Source organism: Anas acuta, chromosome 3 (genome assembly GCF_963932015.1).
Source record: "Anas acuta chromosome 3, bAnaAcu1.1, whole genome shotgun sequence".
NCBI lineage: Eukaryota > Metazoa > Chordata > Aves > Anseriformes > Anatidae > Anas > Anas acuta.
The window spans coordinates 114,667,309-114,685,051 of NC_088981.1; the positions used below are offsets into that span (position 1 = coordinate 114,667,309).

General features: G+C 43.5%; 1 protein-coding gene across 9 annotated transcripts in view; it reads right to left on the reverse strand.

Moving 5' to 3' along the window:
- The window catches only part of PKHD1 (PKHD1 ciliary IPT domain containing fibrocystin/polyductin), a 252,325-nt gene that overhangs the window by 190,570 nt on the left and 44,012 nt on the right, over positions 1–17,743 (reverse strand). For all 9 annotated transcript variants that reach the window (XR_011095438.1, XR_011095437.1, XR_011095439.1 and 6 more), the window contains 4 exons: positions 14,444–16,057; positions 14,127–14,270; positions 7,034–7,247; positions 2,417–2,567 (listed from right to left, as the gene is read on the reverse strand). Coding sequence is in view for 6 of the 9 variants with exons in the window: in XM_068678848.1 (XP_068534949.1) it covers positions 2,417–2,567; positions 7,034–7,247; positions 14,127–14,270; positions 14,444–16,057 (2,123 nt within the window). In the remaining 3 variants the exon portion in view is untranslated. The remainder of the gene's footprint in view (positions 1–2,416; positions 2,568–7,033; positions 7,248–14,126; positions 14,271–14,443; positions 16,058–17,743) is intronic.

Consider the following 17,743-nt stretch of genomic DNA (forward strand, 5'->3'; position numbering starts at 1 on the left):
TCCCTAACCTTTGTATCCCTTAGACTCCAGCTCCCAGGACAAACCTTTTGACTTTTATCAAATTTCTGCTCCAAAGCAAGTTTGTTCTCCTTTCTTATCAATGCTCCCTCCATGCTCTTGATAATACAAGCCTCTGCCAGCCTTTCTGTGATGCCTTTTTTCCATTCTGCTGCCATTCTGGAGCTAACACTGCTCCATCACCATCTCAACATCTCTACTCCCAACCTCTAACAAAACTCAGCTGTGCTAAGGCTTCACTCATTTGTCAGCCTGCCTGGGCATCCTTCAGCTGGCAGAAGAATAAGCAGAAAACAAAACACAGAGCAGAGTATCTGTGGTTTTGGAGTGCTTTGAGACCCTTATGTGAGAGTGCAATAGAGGTGCCAGATGTTATTATAAAGAGATGCGGCCCCATTACTTGTACGCAGAGTTGTGCTGCCTGCTAATAGCACCATTATCCTAAGGCACGTGGTGCTATTAATGCATTGCACTGCTTGGTGCAGAACCTGGGGACCATTATTTCCACTGGAAAGGTAAGGCCAGTTCACATGACATGATTTAAACCTCTACAGTGAAGCATGCATATGCTGCACCAGGTCGTAAATCTTCACGGGATGCTGTCAGCTAGAAAGGGACCAAAATTGAAACCATTTATCTGAACTCCCCACCCATCCACCTCTGCTCACCAGGCCAGTTTTGGGAAGAGGGATAAAATGATTCCAAATGCCTGCTGGGTTCATTAAGCAGCAGCAAATCCCAGATCAAAAGGCACTACTGGTTTCTCCTTTCACTCACTCAGGACACTCAGGTCTCTGATTTTCCCCACACTGAATGGAAAAAGCACAGCAGAGACAAACCTCACAAGTTATTCTGGCTGTCACCTGAGCCAAAAGGCCACCTGTCACCTTCTCATTAGTGAGGCTACAGGACCCACAATAGAGTTGGTGATAACTCCTCCACGCTGCAGCTGGGACTCTATGGCAGTTGAACTGCACATTTGGTAAGGAAAACCTGAATGAAAGGAGTTGTTGCTATTTGATCTGATACTGGCCTAAGCACAGCCCCATGCTGGCCTCTTGCACTTGATAACTAGCAATTTTTATTTTATTTTTTGGCTTGGTTTTCCCCATGGCTATGCACATTTCAGGTAGCAGAGCTAACAATGCTGACTAGCAAGCACAGGGGAGAGGAGTCAGCCTACATCCTGCAGAATATGGGGAGCCAGGGAATCACAAGGGCTGGCAATGCTAAGAGGGAAAAGGCTACCTGTGGTACCTGTGATATGCCTTTATAGACCAAGGGCAACATTAAAACACTTGCAATTTTTTTGTGTTTTCTTAAACAGAATGAAGAAAGCAATGGTGTTTTAGGATGTTTAGCTGCAGTAGCAAGATACACGTAAAAAAGATTTTCAGGGCAAGTATTAAAAGCCAAGAATCTGATGTGGGAAACACACCAGAATTACTCAGACTGGATAGTGCAGCTGCTCTGTGGTAGGGTGGTAGATACAGCAACCAAATTTTCACTGCAGACAGTTAAAAATTACCATGATAACTTTAATATCAATACTCAGCAAACGAACTTCAGTTTCCTAGTACTAAGAAGACCGCATGATAGTTTGGTTTACTAGAGAAAAAACAGCATTAATTCTGATAAGTCAGGAGTGAAACTCTTCCCACTTGCACTGGTAGGACTCCACCAACTTCTCAGGAGCTGCACATTTAAGAAAGGATAATGGCAAAGGGACGTTTGACATCCACCAAATATACCACCACTCTGAATTCCTTGTCACAAATAGAACTTGACACCCCCAAAAACTGTGTGACACCCCAAGAGCTCTAAAAGGATGGTTTAGGTTTGTAATTAACGCTTTTAGATATTGAATTGTATAATTATGTTAGTTCAGAATTGCCAATTTTTGTAATACACACTTGGTGGATGTCTTCCTAGCAGAGAGATTGTCCCATTCTATTTTGGATACTAAAGAGGAGAAGAAAACAAACAGAACCAGAGCTGCACAAATGCCGAATACTACGTCTCTGCCGGAGAGCTGAAACTCCGTACCTCATGGCTAAGGTTTCCGATCAAGTAACAGAAAACAACCCCATTGCAACAGAATTTGCATTTATATATACAAAAAGGAAAGTGTTAAAAAAGGTGCCCGCTGCCCAGAAAATAAGGTTAAGCTCATTTATGTCTCATAAAATACATGATTAACCATAGTTGACCATGAATTCAGCTGCGCAGCATTAAAACTGCTGCTCAAAGTTGGAAACCATTTAATATTATATATTGCTGCTACTCAGCCTAAATTGTTTTTGTGTGTGTGTGTGTTTTGCCTCCTTTAAATGTACACAATATTACAAATTTAATTTTAAGCTGTTTGAATCAGTCTGTAAAAAAGATTTGATTATACCTGAGTGTTCTGGCCCCAGTTTTTCCATATCTCAGTAATCTTGGCGGTAATTGGCTGATTAGCTCCCTCACACTCCATCTCTGCCTCAGTTTCCATGGTAATGTTACAGGAGCTATTATAGATGAGAACTTCATCTCTTTCCACTTTAGGGCTGAAACGAGAAGGGAGGTTAAATGGGGTGTCATCAATCTTAATGAAATGCAATTATTTTTACTCTTATTAATCATTGCAAGCCATTAGCTTGTGGCAACTCCTGGCCACCATTTGTCAAACTTTGCAAATTTCTGTAATTTTGTTTCCATTCTTTTATTGTTTATTTGTTTTTTTTCCCCCCTTTATCTGCACACACTCGCAATAAAATACATGCAGTAAATATCTCTCAGTGATGCCTTGCTGCTTCCCCAAACTATTGCAAACAGTAGCAAATGCCATCCGAGGACCAAGGAAGATACGTGCAGACAACAGCGAGGGAATCAGCAGTGCTAGGATCAAAGATGGACTCCTACGTGGGGTAGGGTTTGTTCACATCTCCCCCTCCCCATCCTACTCACACTTAGCAATAGGGAATGAATAACTTGCAACTCCCCTAGGGCAAGTGGAGAAATTGGAAAAGCCACACAACTGGCTAACTGGTCCCTAATTCCAACTGTGAAAAAATGAGCTCATTTAGGGGTTCCAATTCCTGCTACCCAGCTGATTGCAATGATGCTTTGTTGCTAGCATTGGAACATTAACTTAGTAAATTAATTAAAGTTACTTAACAGCCCAGACTAAGCAGATTCGATATATGTGCCAGTTATACTAACAGACATTTGCTCTAAAGCCTCCCCTTGCACAGGGGAGAAAAGTAATAGAAAAGGTGGTGGGGAAGAGATATTTTTCCTGGGTCTCGCTGCTGACAGCTGCTGACTTTGGTAGCATTTTATTATGGGGAGCTGTAGGATCCACGATCCCTCAAAGTGAGGGGAAAGCTTCCCAATTTACTTCTACAGACTTTGGGATACTCCGGTGCCACTTGACATTCCTTCTCCTGGTTCCAGCCCTCAGCCCAGGCTGCCCCCAGCCCCATGCAGCCTGGCCTTGGGCACTGCCAGGGATGGGGCACCCACAGCTCCTCAGGGCAGCCTGCGCCAGGGCCTCAACACCCTTGTCACGAAGAGTTTTACTCAGCAAAACAAGGCATCAGATCTGTAGGACCAGGATTTTCAGAGGTCTTCATTGTCCCAAAAGCCTCATCTCACTGGGTTTTCTGGAGAGCCAAATTTAGGAGCCTAACTTCCACCAAAATCAACCCATCTGGAAAGCCACCACCCAGAGCTTTCTCATGAGCCTGGTGATCAGGACAATTTTATGAACCTGAAGTTTTTAGACGAGGCTGGATGCGAGAGCTCACTGTGCAAACAAAGAGCTGCTCTGACAGCACCATCGTGGGCTGTTTGTTTTGGTGGCCTTTGTCAGGGCAGTGGGAGGATAACTTGTTAAAGGAAGCAGCCACATCAGCAGGAAAAAAAAAAAAAAAAAAAAAAAAGCCTTCTGCAAGTAGCTGAACCTTTTTAACAGCGAATTTTTATTTCTATATTTAAATGAACCTTTCCCTCTGCTGTATCAATAATCAAAAGCCAGCCGTAGGGAACTACGCTCGCTTTTGATAGCGACACTTTGAGAACTGCTCTTGTCCTGTACAATAATTCAATGGACTGGGCTATCTTTCAAGACTGCAGAGTACTTCTTTTTCATGCTACAAGAAACAGCTGCATCTTTAAACAACCAACAGTTTTAAAAGGAGAAGGGGCTTGTTGTTGGCTCGATGCAGGGCCCAGCTCACTAGCCACTGAAGTCAGTGGGAGGATCTCCAATCACTTCTTTTTACAAAAGGTTAACAAGTTTTGCTTGTAGGCAAAGAGCCAATTCCCCCCTGCTCTCGAGCAACCACTTCTGAAATCATGATGCCTGTATCAAATGGTAATGTTTAAAGGAAATGCAACAAAACAGGGGGGGTGGCAAAAGGGAATTCGGGGATGTATCCATGCACCAGCAACATGAATGGTAAGATTTGCGCCTTTCCTGAGAAATATACATTTGCCATTAGTTGTGAATAAAGTACAGGCTTTAGGAGAGACTACATTAGTAGAAGCTTTACTCAAACCATTCTAAAGCTAATAACTACACATAATACCTTTCTTGTTTGTTCTTAAGTCAGCAATGATTTCAATAGTTTTGTCCCCATCCTGGGATGAATGTCTAAACTGTTGAACATTTGTGCAGAACTCATACCCATATCCTTATTATTGTTGTTCGTTATAATTATTACTTAGAGCAATCAATGTGTATTGTTCCAGGAATTCCCCAAATAGTTAATTTATAGTTTGATCATTCTAATTTTCATTTTGCTGCAAATTCCATTGCTACTTTGAAATCAAATCTATTCTGAAGTGAAATTTGAGAAAACAATTTCGAATGACCTGAGGTAGATCATTTGGATGTCTTCAAACTCTCTCTTCCTCTACTTTTCCCCAGATTTTTCTGATTAGGAAACTCATCTAAAATACACCCATCTTCTCTGTTCCTGCTCTCTTTCAGTGAGACCCACATTCACCAGGAAAAAAATCATCAAGCCAATGGAAAATTCATTAGCAGCCCCAGTTTTAATTTCTAAATACTATACGAGTGCGAACATAATAGGGGTAAAAGTTATGAAAAAAAAAAGGTTGGAAAAATGCAGAAAAATATGTTAAAAAAGTTGATTGATTGGATTTCAATGTATTTCCTGCACCTGAAGGAGTGTTAAAACCTGTTTCTGGGACACGTACAACTAAATTCGGCAAAAAACAGTGAAGAACAATAAGGAAGCAGCCATCAAGTGGACTGCCTGACTTCTCTCTCCATTGTCATGACATGACCAGCTTAGGTGCAAGACCTCCCACCCACTCACCCTGCTGGCACCAGCATAAAGCAGTTGCAGCAGCAGAACTGGAGCAACCCACACCAGGAAAAGGAGCAAGAAGGAAAAGCATCATAATAATCCACCCACTATAAATGCATCTTTATCTGTAAAGAGCTGAGCACAATTCTGATGCTCAGGGAGCAGAAAGCAATAACCAAAAGCAATATCCTGGGGCTGCCCCATCACTCTCGAGTTTGTGGGTTACCTGGTCTGCGGTTACACTGATGTTAGAGATAGCAAAGCAAAGCTCAGCAAGACAAGCCAAGGCTCCTGGGATTTCTTGCTTTGAAACAAATCATTGTGGGAACAACAGACCTATTGAAATCAACTTAATTTCAGGCTGTTTTTCCACTCTAGCTCTCTGTTCCTGTCTCCCCCAATGAAACCATCCTCCCCATCTCCCAGGATGCTATCGGACATTACCGGTGCACAACAGGACATTGGACATGCCAGTTGGCCAGCTGTATTTTTCTACTGTTTGGCCCACTGGGTGCTGGCAAAAAGACAGGTTAGGACAGAATTATATCCTCCTCTTCCTCAATAGGAAACTAATTTATTTCTGCCTAGCACAGATTTTCTCTAAACCGACAAAAAAAAAAAAATCAAATTTCTTAAGACATTCATCCCCTATGAAGCCCAGCTCAAGTTTATCAGAGCTCAAAAGCTAGTAAGGAAGAAATGACAGACTGACAGGCTGATGCTGTAGCTGAGTAAACCACCTTTATTTTTTATAAACAAGTTTAAAATGCCACTTCTGCTGTCCTTGCTCAGTAAACGCCAGTTTGCTTCATTCCCTCAATACAGGGCATCCAGAACTGCCTCTGAGGGCTCACTACTGTCCCACTGGTGACAAAGTTAATGGTGGCATAAGGATCAGATAAGGATGGTCCCAAATCTCTACAACTTCACTGAAGTACCTGGACAGTACCAACATGCACCCGTCAGGAATGCCTTCACCATCTAAACAAAGCATGGCAATCACTGCAATGGTATTCAAACTCTATTTAAGAGCTCAAGTGTCTTTGGGGCAGTGCTATTCATCTGTTTATTCCTTAATTCAAGCCTCCCTCTTCCTCCTTGAGGCTCTGCAGTTTTAAATCCCCACAGCTCTATTAAAGACATCGGTACCAATTTTCACACCCAGGCAGCTTGGCCTTGGATTTGCAGAACCCAAGTAACCGCTCGAGCACCCTTGTTGAGTAAAGGTTGCACGGTGTGCTGAATCTTCTCTGCAACTTTTTACTCATGAAGCTGCTTAGAGAGAGGAAGGGGAGGAGAGGGAAGAAAAAAAAAAAAAAGGCTTCTGCTTTTCATAATGCCTAATCTTTTTCCCCATTGGCATCCACCAGATGTTGCTTTGGATCAGAAGATAAATATTAAAACCTAAGAAGGAACAAAGCAGGCTGTTTACGAGATGGATTTTCTGATGTCTCTCAAACACTTTAAAAAGGTGGGAGGGAAGGAGGGGGGTCTAGAGATGCTTTGATAGACACAAGAAGTGAATTTCACGACCCAGCGGAGCACTCTAGTGGTCTCAAAGTTAAATTGCTCTGCTGGAATCAAGAATTAGCAATCATCTCCTTCTTCAGCCCATCATTTGGCAGAGGAATGACTTCTAGGGGATATTGCTCATGGATGGGCTCACTCAGATGTTGGAGAGAAGCAGAGCTAACCTGGAAAAAAGTCCAGCCAAATGCCTCCGGGAAGAGTCGCTGTCCCTCTGGTGCCACTGAGGTCGGCTGTCCTCACACAGATACAGGTAGGACACGGATCCTTGCTGCTGGTAGGGACCCACGGTGACCTGGATGTCACATTCGATGAAGGTGGATCTGTCTTCTCGGCAGTCAGTGGAAGAATGTGTCAGGCCACAGAGAATGGCCAAGGATGCTGCAAGGACAGGAAGGGAAAAAATAACCCAAACAGCCTACAGAATACAGATGTTAAGCAGATTTTGGCTACTGGTGCCTGTCATTTGATGCTCATGTCCCAACCTCCCTTTTGGTACATCCTCTCTGAGGGTGAGTAGTGTTTCATGCAACTCCTTTGGCCCCTTTTGCCTTGTGTGGGCCAGCAAAACTTCCTTTGTGGGACAAGCATCCAGATGGTCTTTGGGATCAAATGACCCCACGTTTGGGAGGAGGTGATTAAATAAGCGTATGGGCATTCCAACTGGGGAAGATGGACCATGGTTTAGAGACCAGGTATAAGGCACATCAGATGTGACCACTTCTGAGATCTAGCGTGGTTCTGAAATCTAGAATTAGATTTAGTGAAAGCATTGCACAGCTTGGAGTGCTTCAAGGGGGCTTGGGTGAATGGGGAGACTGCTTTGCTCCAGACTGGCCTGAGACTTGGTCTGAGTTTGACTCAGAGTGGTAGGAGGTGTGATGGGAGCAGCTGCATGGTTTGAGATGTATTTAAGGAAAAAGAGATGTGAACAGAAATTAGGTTTTCTTAATCCAAATCCAGACAAAAAAATACATTTAAAAAATGTGAACTGCCACCGAAGATCAAATCAGTTGAAATTATTGGTTTTATTAATTTATATTTTTTAAAGAATCATTTAAGCAAGCAGAGATCAAGACTGCTTCTCTCAAATCCTAGAGCTTGTGAAGACTTCAAGAATTTTTATTAATCCAGAACTAAACAAACAGTTGCAACAAACTCCTGAAAAGTTCTGTGTTAAAAGTATTACATCCTGCACCCAAGAGTGTTCATCAAGTACCAAAAGTGCAATACATAGGAGTTTATCAAGAAAGAATTTTCCTGATTTTCTTTTTTAAACTCTGATTTGTTCCAAAGTGTTTTTTTTTTGTTTGCTGGAAAAGTATCATTATCAATGAATATCTTAGCTCTTAAGTAATTCTGAAAATGGGTTTTGAAATGGAAGTAATGTGAAAATGCTCTATTTCCTATGTTAAAATATTTAAGATTTTTCTCAAAATGATTTAATATAAAGGTATTTTCGAAAAGTTTATGGTTTGTGATTGTTTAACATTAAGGTATTGTTGTTAAAGATGTTTTGCAAAATATTAAAACCTGCCATTTCATCTGTTCTGAAATTCAGAGACAGAATCCACATTTTCTCTGTATTTTTCTTCTCTGGATTCAGAATAAGAAAAAAGTTGCCAACATCTTCATATGTTTTGCAATATGCTAGATCTTTTTCCCTCCCAAATCCAGTGACAATTCTCTTGTTCAGCATTGATTCAAACACAACCAAGCATAGCCCCTGCTTCAAAGATCTACATAGAAACATGAGACACAAACAATAGACAGAGAAGCTTACCAAACTATGGTATGATGCCTATATTATTGCTTTTATTATCCAGAAATTATGTCTGGAGATGCCTGAGCTGTCCTACAGGTCCCACAGAAGTCTCACACCCAAGTTTGTTGGAAATGGCACTACATGCCTGTGCTTTGGCAAGTGAGTATCAACCAAGAGGACTAAACACTACAATAAACTTACCTCTGCACCATTTTTACCTGTGCCAAAAAAAAAAATCATTACAGGAATTTCTTCACAAGAAAGTTTTTTGTTTGTTTGTTTGTTTTCTTCCAGCCAGGGTACAGGTGGCTGAGATCTCAAAAGTACTGCAGAAAATCCAACCAGTGAGGATGCTACCCCTTCCCTTTCTCTACAAGACCACAAGTTTCCCGTGGACAGAAGGAGAATTTGGTACCATTCCATAATAGAGTATAACAGCTTCTTCTGCATTACCAGTGACAGAAAAGGCTGCGATACATTCAGATGTGGTAACAGAGACTAGGTTTGATGTCTAATTATCTACAACAGTAATAATGAAGATTACATTCACATTAAACACTTGAGGAAGAAAAAAGGAAAAAAAAATACAGGCTAGGGAGCTAATCAAAAGAGATTTTGCTTTTCTTCTTTTGTAGTCCTGAAAATAAACTGGCTGCATTTTCCTAAGTCACTAGTGGAAAAACAGCTGAACCCAATTTTAGCAAATTTGGGAAATTGGAAGTGACCCACAAAATCTCCCTATTTTCCTCAGTACTTTGCTGATGTCAAATGGTTAATGTACAGCACCAGAAGATATTTCCTGCATAGCCCTCAGAGCTCAGCAGAACAGCCTGTTGCCATTTGGATACCCTCAAAATGTTACACAGAAATCCTTGCTGAAGCACCCCAACACCCTCATCTCAGTGTTATCACGCCTGTAGGAATGCAGGGCCCTGCATCCTGCCAACTGCTGAAATTATTTTTAACTCAAACCAGGCAAATAAACTTACTTATTTAACAAATCTAAGCTAAAGAATGTGGCTAGAAAGGGTTTTAAAGAGTTTAAATGGAAGCAAAATCCAAGAAAATCCTGCTTAATCGTACACCTTATAAGCAAACCTCAAACCACTTTCTCCCTCTCAGGCAGAAGGAGAGAGGGAGCTCATCTCCACACCCTACAGCTCTGTCCATCTGATGGGAACACACTTGGGGAGGTGTCCATTTCTCAATCCTTGCTTGAGGTTCTGATATTCCCCCACTACCAGAGTATTTGATACTTTTCTCAGTTAGAAGGAAGTCTTGGCTTTTCATCCCATTCCTCTAACCATTAAATTCAAATATCCCTTGGCTGTAAAATGCTGCCATTACCTCCTGCAACAACAGTGAAAATAAAAACGAATTAACTAAAGATTGCAATAGACACAGCATATCCTAAAAGTATATAGCATGCCCATTCTGGGACACCTCTCCCTACTTAATTGGTTAGTGTTTGAACCTCAGAATGAAGCTTCTTTATGCTTTAACTACTCTATAAAGATAGAACCTGCTGATCACACGTTGTACAACCCCATCACTAAGATTAATGCTTTCATCCCATCACGGCTTCTCTTTTGAGGTCAGACACAATGGCAGCCAAATCTCTGCATGTTGGTGACGGGTTAGGGACCCGCTGCCCCCAGCCCTCTCTTTGAGGGATGCTCTGGCTTAAGCCAGGAGCCTGGGATGTTCAGCACAAGGGCTTTGTTCTGGGTCACTGTTTAATAACAACTGCCGGACATGTGATGAGACTAAACCCTACAGGAGTTCCAAGGGCAGCTGCAGATTGATTGAACAACTGCCCAAGGAGTCTCGGTGCCAAACCACACAGCCCCAGTTATCCACTGCTCACAAAACGGACCGTAGAGCATAACATTAACTTGTGCTTAGCAGAGAAAACAAAGGGTAAAAAATAAATAAATAATAACGGTAAAAATAAAAGGGAAGGGAGAGGAAAAAGAGAGACCTGTTAAGGTCAAGTCCAACCTTTCCCTATGAAGAATTGCTCCCTACGAGACATTCATTTTGCACAGCCGGGTCCCAAGAGGTGGCTTTGCAAGCATCTATTCCACTGCCTGATAGATCTCACTGTCAGAACATTCTTGCCATGTAATCAATATGCATTTTTTTTTCCTCTTTCTTAATTTCATTTCCAGATTTGAAGGGCAGAAGGGACCATTTGGACCCATCAGAGACCCTCACTACTACTCAGATTCCAATTGCCACCACATGCCCCCTTCAGATCTCCTGCACTTACTCATACAAATCACCCCATTTCCCTGGTTATAGTCCCCTGTGGCCCTACCCCAGTGCATCGCCCTGGTACATTTGCATGGCTGCATCCAAAGCTCCTTCCTCTCGCTCCTTTTGCTCCATGCAATGAGCTCCACCAAGCTATGTCTCTCATTTAAACCAGCCTCATTTCATTTCTAGATTTTAATCTGAATCATCTTCCCTAAATATCCACTTTTACCAATGTAACCTGGCCAAGAGCAGGCCAGGGATTAGCTAAAAGAGATCCCAAGAGCCGTTACATCAGAGCCCTAAAGCCTGGCATGTTATTCCAAGCATCCTTACACAGCCAGGCAAAAAAAAAAAAAAAAAATTACTATAAAGAAAAATCTGAGCACCACACTCAGTTTTTTCACTGATGAATCTTCCTATCGGTTCACCACCTTTTAAAGACACTTCTACACCTTCACCCTAGTGTCCAACATGCAATCTCAAACACTGTTTTACTGCAAAATATATGTATGGTACTTACCCCAATATCACCTAATTGGAATATTCTGTTATTTTCTCACCTGCCTCAAGCTTCCTGCCAGTCTTCCCATCTTTCACAGGAGCACAATTCAATCCCACAGACATCTGCCATTTGTTCTGGAAATTTAACCTGAGATGAACAGCCCCCACACCTCTATCCGCACTCCTCAAGAGCATTGCAACATGAGTAACAAAGGGAGAAACAAGGAAGAGAAGAGCTCTCAGGATCAAATCAGTTATCTCTTTACCAGAATTTTAAAGACCGGTGGGTTGGTTTTGTGTTTTTTGCTTTGTTTCTCATTGAAGGGACTCTGCTTTTGTCATTTTTTTTTATCATTCTTTAAAACTTCTAGCATCTTTTTTTTTAAAAAAAAAAAAAAACTTTACAAGTTTAAAATCAAGTTCCGATTTGATTTTTCTGTAGTTTGTAAAAGACAGCAGTTTCATAAAAATGCCTGGACTGAAGTGGGAAAGAAGTCACATTCCCTACTTGCAGAGCTTTCTCCTATGGATTTGATCACACGAACAAGCCAGACAGGCTGGCTGGGGATTCCCACATGAATCTCTCATCTTAAAGAGGTCAGAGACAATATGAGCTAGCACTGAGGTCCCAGGGCAGGGAGGATGTGCAAGCTGCAAGAGGCAAAGTCCCCCAGGCACGCGGCGGCAGGTAAAGAACGAGGTGAGGCTGGACTAACTGCACTTAACACCCTAAATGGTGGGGGATGCAATCCCCTAAGTATTAGGGGGAACTCTGGAAAGCAGCACAGATGTCATATGTAGATGTGCAGCCCATGTTCAAACCTCTCAGGGAGAACAAATAGCCTAGCAAACTTTTAGAGATTTAATCATCCTGTACATACACCAATGACACACAAGAGAAGCGTTTTTGGCAACCCAGCTGATGAGATCTGCAAGGCTGCAAAATCCAGGGCAGGAGATAGAGGGGTTGTCTTGTAAGTGGACTAAAGCAGGGTGAGCGCATCCCTTTGGTTAGGGGGGTTTTGCCCCCCTTTCACCTTCCACAAACCATAAAGCAACAAGCAGGCAGCGATCGGCGTTCGCCTGCTGACATCTAGTGCCAATAAAAAACATTGCGGTCCTGCCTCTTACACATTTTCTCCAGACTCCCCCTGCTGCCTTACCCCCCAGTGAATTTTGAGCACAGTTATTAATGTTGTCACAGTTTGGATCAATTTGATTACATTTTATTCTGCTATTCTTTCTGCAATAACCAGAATGGCTTGTTTTATGATCTGCTTTGTTGTTGTTGTTGTTGTTGGCACTCCAGCATGTTGCCTTTGAAAAAATAATGATAAATAGTTTTGTGGACTATGTTCAGATCCAAGAAAAAGAAAGAGAAAGAGGGAAAGAGAAGGAGAGGAGGAGAAAAAGCTGAGCCCTTTACAAATTCTCAGCATCGCATGAGTGCGGGGGGGGGGGGGGGGGATTCTTTTCCTGGTATTCCTCATAGATAAAGAAGCAAACCATTCTAAATGACAAAAGCAACTTCAGAGTTTCAGAATTACAGAGGCTGGAAGGAACCTCTGGTTGCCTCTTATCCTAACCCCTGATCAAAGCAAAGATAAACTTCACGTTGGATTGATTTCTCAGCAGCTAATCTAGTCATGTTCTGACTGTCTGCAAGGATGGAGATTATCTTATCTTTGAGCAAAACCCTAGCAATGTACCCTGATGGAAACCCCCAAAACCACCATTCTTCCAGATCCCCCCAGGGAGGAGAGATCTCTGGTCACCTGGACGGCCACAGAATGGCAATGATTTCTGGAGGAGGTCTCTGGATGTTCTCCCATCATCAGAGCTATGGAGGTGCTGAAGTGGTGTGCTACCAAGTGTTGCAATGCTGCAGCACCAAGGTAGTCCCTTTGTCCATAGGGTTTGGGGAATGGCACATATCTCAGGGATTTAAACATCTTCAATATGGCCTCTTGCAAGACATCAGGAGCTTAATCCTGTGCTGCCAATAGGGAACAGAGGAAGTATGTCTTGTTCAAACATGTGCCCAATTGTAAGCATTTCCTCCAAAACTGGGGTAAGCTCTTCTTTGAGAGAGCTGGAGAACATGGCAGCATTCCCTGCAGTTCTGCCTCTCTCCAGATAAAGAGAATGCTTTGGCTGCAGGACGATCCCATCCTGCTCTCAATGAATTCAAATCCTTATTTCCAGCTTCCCAAAGGTATGAACTGGCCATAGCAGGGCATTCAATCACCCTTACAGATATTCACCCTTCCCCACCAAGCCCTTACCCTGCTGATGCTGTCCTGCCGTGCAGGAAAAAAAAAAAAAAAAAAAAAAAAGCCATTTAAGGTAGCTCAAGTCACTAAACCAAAGCTCCCATGCACATTTTATGTGAGATGGATTTCCCAAGGAATAGCTGCCACAGGGAACTGCTGTCACTTTGCACACCCCAAATATAGCCACAAAGCATGTGTGGCAGCTCTGACCACAGGCACGTGATGGATTCAATCCAAAGCCTATGGCCATTGATGCCAAAACACCCCCTGGCAGTAATGGACTTTGGACCGAGCTCAAAAAGCAAAAGCAGAGGCTATTTTGGCCCCTCTCCTCTCTCCAGGGCTGCTTCTACTCTTTGTCTCCCTGGGACAAGATACATTACGACCACTCCACCTTTCGGGTCAAGTTGGGGTTTTAGAGGATGTTTTTAATGCAACACCAGGTTTTGTGTCTTAGCTGACCGTGTAAGCGTGGGACAAGGCAGCTCAGGTCAGTCGTTGTTGCGTTGTCCAACATTTCACAAGGCGCGCTGCAGATCGTCACCGAAGTCTGCCCCGGTTCAAAACCAGTCCCACGCAGGTGAACTGCTCCTCCAGCCAAGCCACCTTGGAAAGGGACAGAAAATGGGATTTAAGTCACAGCCCAACAGCCAGCTATCATTAGTGGTGGTTGTTTTTTGACTCATAATTTCTGCTTTTGTATGAAAAAATAATAATAACAATAATAAGCCATCATGTTGCACCCCTTGGAGGAGCTGTGACAGCTCCTCGTGACTTACCCCAGTTGTGATACACAGCTGTCACCACCAGCTGAGAGGTGAACGTCAGGTTGGAGGAAGCCCAGCCCCTGGGGACATCCAGGCCCAGCACGGGGTACTCTCCAGCAGGGAGTGGAGGAGCTGAGCACTGCAAAGTGGAGCGAGCGATGGTGACACCACCACAAGCAGAGTTTCCAATAAATACATGGATGGTGTCCATCTCTGTGACCTGGGATACGTTCATCGTTAAAAGGAGGCCAGTGGCAACAAGCGAAAGGAAAGTTGGTGTAGACTCCTCGCTGTAGCTTATGCTTCCAATGCCATAGGAGGTGCCATCCACTGTTAGCCTCAGAGCCCTAGTGCCATTGCCTGGAGGCACCGTGCACTGGATAGCTACACAGGTGACATTGAGAATGAGACATGGGTGATAATCAATGAAAACAGAAGTCCTGTTCTTTCCTCTCAGCGCTGAGCCTGCTAACATGAGCAGGCCTCCACCGTTGATGCTGAAGTTTTGAGGGTAAAACTGGTGCACCTGAGGTGTGATGGTGACAACACCAACTGCCCTCTTGAAGCAAGCTTGCCCACTTCTCCTGTTGGATATGGAAATGTTATGTTCCCCGGGGGCAAGGCAGTCAATCTGGCACTTGATGCTGGTCTCGTTCCAGAAGGTTACCTTACAGACAGCCTGGTTATTCACGTGTACCACGGGGCTGTCACTTGGCCATGCCAGCCTCTGCCCTGTGATTGTCACATAGGTGAATGTCCCATTGGTCTCCCAGGCCACCAGATCCACAAGAGGGGTTGACTGTTCATGAAGGTGGAGCGTACAGTCCCCCAGGCAGACACTGCTGATCCCGTTGACAGTCACTGTGACATTAAGAGCCCAAGATGACTCAGCCAACTGATTGTAAGGCAAAAGCTGTGCCCCTGGAAGGACAATGCAATGAATGGCATTGTTATCGGAGCTCTGGATCTCACAGGAATAATTACCATCCAGGCTGACCTGTACCCTGTTCCTCCTGGATTTTAAAGCAACACCAGCTATAGTAAGCAGCATCCCACCACAGATTGACCCTTGTGATGGGGATATGGAGGTTATCCGTGGAGTTACTGTGAGGGTCTGCAGCCTTGCTGTCACACGAGCATATCCGAGCTGTCTCTGGATAACCCGCACAGGGTAAGTCTCAGGTTCCAGGTTGTCCAGTGGTAAAGAGCACTCATAAAACAATGCAGACTCATTGCCATGCTGAAACTCAAGCTCACACTCACTGTCTCCAAGCTTAGCCACAGAACCAGTGACGTTTATCCCCTGGATGCTCAAGAGCAGGCTGATCGCTGTGATTTCTGTTTCAACACTGGTAATCACAGGTGTCAGAGCTCTTTGGTAAAGAAAGGTGGCGATGTTTTTTGCAACAGAAACATGCTGAAGTGAGCTACTGCTAATGAGTACATTCACTCTGACAGAGGTGTCTTGAGAATCTTCATTAAGCAAATCAGCAGCTGGTGGGGTCAGGCACCAAATGGTCTCCTCTTCCAAGCGGGTAACCAGGCAGGGTTGCCTGTTCATTGAAACGGAAATCAGGGACAGATTTCGGCTAAAGCCAACCCCAGAGATCGTGAGCAGCGTTCCACCTTGGGAGAAAAACACACCGCAAGACAGAAGGACATTACACGTAGGAAAGGAATTAATAGTTAAAATTCACAAACCACGATAAAGCTGATAAGCATAACAGTTTATCCAAGCTGAATGGAAGAAAGAATTAAGTCATTTTTTTGGAATAAGACAGTCACTGACAATAGCAGTCAAGTATCAGCATAATCCTACGTAGACAAGAGGCTGATGTTCTAAGATAGCCAGAGACCATCATGGCAGCAAAAAAATCACAGACTGAAAGGAAGCAGTTGTGATAGGACCCCTGAGACTGAACAGAGACTCAGCTCTTCAGAGAAAAAGATTTAGGGAGGCAGGTGTGTGGATGGTAAAGATAGCTTGGTCCTTTTGCATACAGGGAAACAAGATGTGGTTGTTTTTTGTTTTTTTTTTTATTAAAAACAAACAAAATCAAACAGACCAGACCCACAGAGCTTCCTTCAATCTTCGGTTCCTCCTGGTGCCTCAAGCAGAGGACCAGGTTCCATACGTGCCATGCACAGACAGTCACTTGCCCTTGAGGAAGTGGCCAGAGAAGTTGACACAATAATGAGCACTTCCAGCTTCAAGACCTCTCCTACCTACATGCTCCAAGTCAGCACCATTTAAGATGGGGAGAACAGGTAGGGGAAGAGAAGAGCAGGTCCCCCACCACGGGAGGTGACCAAAGGTTCCCACGCATGGGCTGAAGGAAGGTAGGTTGTCTGCTTTCCCCTGGGGTTGCCCGCATTTTTTGTTCTTCCCCGGGCCTTCATTTATGACCATGGAAGATGACAACAAATGTGCAAGTAGACTCTTGGTGTGAACCATTCATATGAAAAAAATAATTGAGGAGATACATACATATCATACAATAAACATTAATACAATACATAAGGTTGTGATATCCAGCTGAGGCTGTCCTTGTGTCTAATATTGGAAGCTGGAAGTTTCCTGGAATTACCATCATATGCAGTTCCAGTCATATCATTTCCCTAAAGCATCCTACATTTGGGAGACTGGTTATCTTTGCTCTGATCCTAGGATGTGGCAATGGAGTCTCCCTCTCCATAGTCACAGGAGGAAGAGCTTTAAGGGGCTGTGCCACCCACCTGGCAGCCAAGAGTAGGTACAAATTATCTGGGATAAGCATGAATCCCGATGGCTGGATTTACATGACTGTGCAAAGCAGCACTGTCACTCTGTCTCCTGTGTGCTGAGAATATGAACTACACTGAACAGCAGCAGTCTGGATTTTAGAAAGCAGTAATCTAAAAATTGCAAATCCCTCAGCATTCCCAATTCCATGCTCCCAAGCCTATAGCTGCCTCACTTAAAGCCAGCTGAAGCATCTTTCCATCTTCCTTTAGTTCGCCTCCCAGTGCCCTGCCTTGCTTAACCCTCTTTGTACATTAAGCTCATGCCCTTCCTTTTCCCATGGCCTAGCTGAAAAATAACTTATTTTATAATGGGGTTCAGTTTCACTGAGCTCAAATCCAGAATTTAGATGGCCACACAGATTGCACAGACATCCAGTGATAAGAAAAAAGGGGTGAGGGAAGGTGCCTTTTGTATCAATGAGATCCTAAATTGGTTTAAGCCCTTCACAAAACTACAGCCAAGAGTTAATCAGTTATTTAACTTCCAATTCACCCCTTAAGATAAAAGAAGGGTGCAATATTTTTTTT